The 6,501-nt window shown below is 45.7% G+C and overlaps 1 protein-coding gene across 1 annotated transcript; it reads right to left on the bottom strand.

The window, feature by feature from the left end:
* Positions 1 to 546: 546 nt before the first annotated feature.
* On the bottom strand, positions 547 to 6,133 carry CDKN2AIPNL (CDKN2A interacting protein N-terminal like). The gene is made up of 3 exons (XM_077266050.1): positions 5,884 to 6,133; positions 896 to 995; positions 547 to 812 (listed from the first exon to the last, which is right to left on the bottom strand). The coding sequence occupies exons 1-3, from the start codon at positions 6,054 to 6,056 to the stop codon at positions 804 to 806; spliced, it is 282 nt and encodes a 93-aa protein (XP_077122165.1). The 5' UTR covers positions 6,057 to 6,133; the 3' UTR covers positions 547 to 803.
* Positions 6,134 to 6,501: the final 368 nt, after the last annotated feature.

Below are 6,501 nucleotides of genomic sequence, written 5' to 3'. Positions count from 1 at the left end.
CTGCGAGGGAGGCGGGTGAGTATTTTAATAACAGCGGGCGGGCGCACAGGGGGTGGGGACATGGATCTTTATGTTAAACACGAGAAACAAAACAAAAAAAAAAACAGGATTCATATTTTCTCTACAGCAAACGCTGCTGCAGAGAAGATATGAATGGCGGCTTCAGCACCACGTGGGGGGGGGGGGGGGACAGCGCTTATCTCTAGCGCTGTCTCCTGCACGGTGCGTGTGGTACCCAGTCGGCACACGTGTGCCGCACGTGTGCCACACTGATGTGCCACAGAAACGCACGGGCACACAGACACGGATAATTCCGGTACCGGAATTATCTGGACTTGTGAGACTGGCCTTACCAGGTATATTGGGGAAGGTCACAAACTTCTACACCAGCCTCTGGAAGGAATGTGGTTTTAGTCCATACCTACTGGCATAATCCACCATAAAAATGTGTATTTTTGAAGAAATCCTCTACTTTTCTAAGGCTTTGCCTACTATATTGGTAACTTCAGCAAGTGTGTGACTGTCCAAATCAAAACTTGATAAAAGTATATGTAAAAGCAATTTAATTTGTCTTTGCCCAACCAACACACAATTTCAGTCTTCATACATGGTGAGAAGTGTAAAAGTGTTAAAAAATCATTTAAAAAAAGACAATATCTGGCTCCAGAGTTCCACAACAGTATTCACAGTTTCCAAAGAAATTACAAACCACTGATCGGCTTCTCATTGGGGTCCCCACAAATAAATACTGTGATCGCAGCAGAGTCCTAGTTAAAAAAAGATCAGTTCTAGGGATCCAGACGTCATTGATTCTGAAGTAAAGGAGAAAACATCAATCACAAACCACAACCACCAAGCAAGAATGTATTAGCATCAAGTTAATCAGGTAACATACCCGCTTCATAATGTCATCTCTAGTGGTAAAGTGTGGCGCATCTTCTACTTCAATCCCTTCCGCCATACTCTGCACCCTTTCCAGAAGTTCATCACTGTATCTTGGAGAAGAAAAGGGATATAGGTATTCATTTTGTGGCAAAGAGTATTGTAAAAGTTTCAGCATTTTACATCTGGTCAGGATTTCTGAACAAACACCATTGAAAATTGGGGGAATAAAGTAAGAAGCCACCAAGCCTGATGGTGAAGTCACACACTGCAACTGCAGGATCAGCTGTGTCATCTGGATAACATTGTCTCTGCAGCCCGAGGATGCATATACGCCGGACCATGAAGGGCTCGTTCAGATGTCCGGTTTTCTCATAGGAGTTCTATGTTTTCCACAGCTAGAACTCATACCTATTAAAGCGACTGTCCGCACAGCATGGCAGCTCACACAAAGTCCGGCCGCTTGGTACAGCATGGCGGGACCAATCATTTTACAACACCTTCCCACCTATTGAGGAAAGATTGAGGGAAAACAAGCAGGTGGTAAGGTGTATATGAATAGTGGCCCCACCATGAAGCAGAGTGGCCAGACTTGGTTTGAACAGACAATTCTTTGCTTACACACACAAAATTGCAGAGAGATGTCCAAAATTCTGACAGAGGGATGCCATCTCTGCGGTCCATTGTTCATGGACTGTTTGATATGAGGAGCTGGAGAAACCTCCATCAGTATATTTTTCTGACAATAAAAACCTGATGACACTGATCAAAAACACTGATGAAACCCAGACGGTATGAGAAAAATCCCTCCTGTCTGAATGAGATCTAAGCCTCGGCAACAAATATGCTGCACTTCAACATACTCTAAGGCCACATTCAGTATTTTACCTCAGTATCTGCAAGCCAAAACCAGGAGTGGGACTGTAAGGCCATGTGCACACGTTCAGGATTTTTCGCGTTTTTTTCGTGTTTTTTCGCTATAAAAACGTGAAAAAAACGCTTACATATGCCTCCTATTATTTACAGGGTATTCGCATCGCGGAAAAAAAAGCAACATGTTCATTAAAAATGCGGAATTGCGGGTATTCCGCACACCTAGGAGTCCATTGATCTGCTTACTTCCCGCACAGGGCTGTGCACACCATGCGGGAAGTAAGCGGATCATGTGCGGTTGGTACCCAGGGTGGAGGAGAGAAGACTCTCCTCCACGGACTGGGCACCATATAATTGGTCAAAAAAAAAAAAGAATTAAAATAAAAAATAGTCCTATACTCACCCTTTGATGGACCCCGAAGTGTTCCAGCCTCTCCGGTTCCTATAGATGGTGTGGTTCAGGACCTGTGATGACGTCACTGTTTGTGATTGGTCGCGTGACCGCTCATGTGACTCACGCGACCAATCACAAGCCGTGACGTCATCACAGGTCCTGAACCACACCGGCATCTATAGGAACGGACGCTGCTGAGGAGATCGTCTGGGTGAGTGTAACTTTTTTTTTTTTTTTTTTTTTTATTATTTTTAAACATTCTATCTTACTATAGATGCTGCATAAGCAGCATCTATAGTAACAAGTTGGTCACACTTGTCAAACAGTATGTTTGACAAGTGTGACCAACTTGTCAGTCAGTTTTCCAAGCGATGCTACAGATCGCTAGGAAAACTTTAGCATTCTGCAAGCTAATTACGCTTGCAGAATGCTAAAAAAAAACCGCGAAAAAAACGGGAAAAAAAACGCAAAATAAAATAAATGCGGATTTCTTGCAGAAAATTTCCGGTTTTCTTCAGGAAATTTCTGCAAGAAATCCGGACGTGTGCACATACCCTAAGAGGAAAACTATAGTAGAAATACGTCACCGCTTCTGGATTTAGCACTCCTGGCTTTGGCTTACAAATATTGAGGTCAAATAGTGACCGTGGCCTAAGGCTGGACTGATCGTAGAGGCCAGATGGAAAGTCAGACTTGGTCACTTGCCATTTTTTCCCCATAACCTGTACGTACGTGTAATCTACTTGTACTGTATGTACACACAATATGCCCTCCTGAGCAGTCACCAATATTTGTAGATTCCTAAATTAGTGTTTAACATATCTGATGTACTCACTATTAACCCCTTGCAAACATTTGCCACATATGTACAGTGGATGTCGGGGGTGTGTGAAAGCATGCTCAGGAGTCGAGCCCGCGCCATAAACAGCAGATGCCAGCTGTGTTACAGAGCCAGCCATAACCAAATATATTAAAAAAAGGCTTGTTTTTTTCCCCACTAAGCTGAGTTTGCTTTTCTTTTTTTTTATAAAAAAAAAAAACAACCAAACCCCTAACTGCTTTACTCATCTTCCCCAGATCCAGCCGTGAGTCTATGTTACTGCTCCTGATGTCTATGTGCAGCATTAATATCACGCTGACAGCACTGCATACAATAACTGTGCTGAGCGGGCTCTGTCAATGTAGTCAATACCAGTTGCTCTGAGCCACATTATCATTAACTAAAAACTGAAAATAAAGATTAAACAACAACAAGACAGATTTCATCACTGTAATCAGTATAACAGCGCCGACCTGACACTGTCTGTAGGTTACTGTGCAGAATCCTGCTGACAGGTTCCCTCGCTGTGCCCATCAGCACCCCCCACCCCCTAAATCAAGGGGTTATAATGGGGTGTCATTACAGTTGCTACAACTGTAGAAAAGGAAAAAAACAAAACAAAACATGGACTGCATTAGTGACAAGCATAGATATCTTGGGCGTGCTCCTGTATTATGTTAGAGTCTCTGCGGCTGCATTATTCCCGGCTGTTGGACAGCCACAACACATGAGGATTCCTTAACAAACAAGCAATGCCCACGTGTTGTGGCTGGCTAACATCCGGGAATAATGCAGCCGCAGAGAATCAACATAATACACAAGCACGCTCAGATGCTCGGATAAAACCCGAGCGACCTCGGAAAAGACTTTATCTGAACACGTTCACGCATCACTAGGCTGCATCTAAATCTAATACACCGATATACTGCAGCTTATCATAGAAGGCGGGGGCTTGTTGAAAGCCCCATGGCTGCCATCTTAATCCCCCTGTGATAAAGCCACTGGCTTTATATAACTGTCATCTTCAATATACCGTATATACTCGAGTATAAGCCGAGATTTCCAGCCCATTTTTTGGGGCTGAACATGCCCCTCTCGGCTTATACTCGAGTTATGGTCGGCGGGGGGGGGGGGGGGTCAGCGGGTGAGGGGTAGCAATGACTGTCACATACTTACCTGCTCCTGACGCGGTCCCTGCATGTCCCATGGTCTTCGGCGCCCGCAGCTCTTCCTCTGTTCAGCGGTCACGTAGTACTGCTCATTAAAGTAATTAATATGGACTCCACTCCCATAGGGGTGGGGCCGCATATTCATTACTGTAATGAGTGGTATCACGTGACCACTGACAGAGGAAGAAGCTGCCAGGGACTCACCTTTCCGTGTTCCACCGCCGCTCCGTCTTCCGCATCCTCTGCAGTGACTGTTCAGGTCAGAGGGCGCGATGACGTATTAGTGTGCGCGTCACCCTCTGCCTGAACAGTCAGTGCGGAGAGACGGGACGCTGAGAACAGCGGGCAGTTACCAGAGGCGAGTGTCATTTTTTCTTTATTGCAGCAGCATTACATGTGGCACATTGTTATATGGAGCATCTTATGGGGCATTATATGTGGCACATTTTAACACTTAACCTACTGATGTCTCAATCAATTTACCTTTTATTGGTACCTATTTTTATATTTTTGAAATTTACCAGTAGTTGCTGCATTTCCCACTCCCATTTTTGGGGGGATTAAAAATGAAGTTTTGAAAATAATATTATTAATATTATTATTAATAAAAAAAGGTACAGTATTTGGCAATGCTGCAACAATAACAGTGCTATTCTATGAAAATATTAAACCCTCATGATAAACACTGTAAACAGATTAAAAAAAATAAATAAAAAAAAAAACCTTAAATGAATTTTTTTTTTATGGTTGTTACACCAACTTAGGGCGCTTTCACATCCGTTCTGTGTCCCCGTCAGTGCATACATTTGAAATCCCCCACAAAAAGGGGTCCGGACACATGCGGGGGACCAATAGACTGCTATGGTGACGGCAGAGTGAATGTGCGCTCTGCAGTGCATCATTTTCGGGGAGGGTACGCCTGCAGGAAGCAGACAGATATAGTAGACTGTGTCAGTGTCCACCCCCTGCAGCCGTACCCTCCCGGTAAGGATGCACTGTGGAGCGCACGTTCACTCTGCTGTCACCACTGCAGTCTATTGGCCCCGTCGGTGCATGCGTCCAGACCCCGTTTTGCGGGGGACGTATACCCTGGTGGGGACACACAATGCAATGTGAAAGCGCCCTTAGAAACAAATCTGCCACAACATTTTATCTACGTAAACTATGAATATGGGCACACAGGTTATAGACTGCGGAGGAGAGCGACACCCGTGTGTGATATCAGCTGTGCCGAGAAATCATTTATCACTGTACAAGTGACCTCTTCCAGGCTCCGGGGAGGACGCTGCCTGGAGATAACTCTGCCCCCAGAGATCATTTTACATGAAGGGGAGTTACCAGCGCCACGCGTGTCACGCCCACCAGCGCCACGTGTGACGCCCACCAGCGCCACGCCGGCATTTGTCACCCATTCCCAGATGTCCCTTACAAATACTGATGGTGGAATCACTACCACAACGCTACGTGTGAACAAGCCCTCATGTTTATATCAATAGGAAAAATTCAGTGATGTCTCTTGGAATAATGGGAGGAAAAACAAAAGCGAAAAAAATAAAGTTTTCCCACAAGTGAGCCATCCATCACACAGACCGGGCGCTTCTCACCAACATCACATTCAGCCTCTCCCCGATCAGAAATGGCTGATAACAGAGAGCAAACGACATTCTCCCGCACACGAGTGACTGGCCCTTTAAGAGGAGCCGCCTCTGGTACCACCGCAGCTGCCCCATAGAGGTCGCGTCTACCTGCAGCCCATGAAGACATGATTGGCCCACACCATAGACAGGGCGAGCAGCTTGTCCATCTCATTTTCTCCCTGGAAACGTCCGAGGTTCTGTAACAAGAACTCCTTCCTAGCTCGCCATTGCTTGTCACTCTCGCTGAAGCTCTGGAACCCCCTCACGAACTCCGCCGCCATCTTCTGTGGTGTGACCACGGAAACAACACTCTGAATCCAATTCCGGTTTCTTCTCTGGTGGCGACAGTCTGATCAGTGCTCGGCCACATCTCTATGGTACGATGACGTATATCCTCGTCAAGGGAACAGCTGGGAGACGCGTTTGCTGTGTTGGCGCCATCTCGTGGTCAGAGTTAAGAACGTCCACTTGCTGTGACCTGCAGTTAAGAAGCCTTCACGGCAAAGGCGCCTGTGATCCCAGGCTGCCGTGTAATATCCATCTAGTGGTCTCATATCTCCCCACAAATACATAGTCACACAGTATTTGCATGCAGCTTGTAGAAGGCTGTTCTTACTTTGTCACCTGAAGGATCTGGCAATTTTTCATTTTTGCACTTTCGCTCCCACAACTTTCTTCCTTCGCTGTACACATAGTGGTCTGAGGGCTTATTCTTTGCCAGTCGAG

Source organism: Ranitomeya variabilis, chromosome 5 (assembly GCF_051348905.1).
Source record: "Ranitomeya variabilis isolate aRanVar5 chromosome 5, aRanVar5.hap1, whole genome shotgun sequence".
Taxonomy (NCBI): Eukaryota; Metazoa; Chordata; class Amphibia; order Anura; family Dendrobatidae; genus Ranitomeya; species Ranitomeya variabilis.
This window is presented reverse-complemented; position numbering and strand designations above follow the sequence as displayed.

Excerpts from the sequence above, each read along its gene's own strand:
- CDKN2AIPNL (XM_077266050.1), bottom strand. The coding sequence starts at position 6,056 with ATGGCGGCGGAGTTCGTGAGGGGGTTCCAGAGCTTCAGCGAGAGTGAC. Across the intron at positions 996-5,883 it reads CATGTCTTCATGGGCTGCAG|ATACAGTGATGAACTTCTGG; the intron begins GTAGACGCGACC and ends TTCTTCTCCAAG.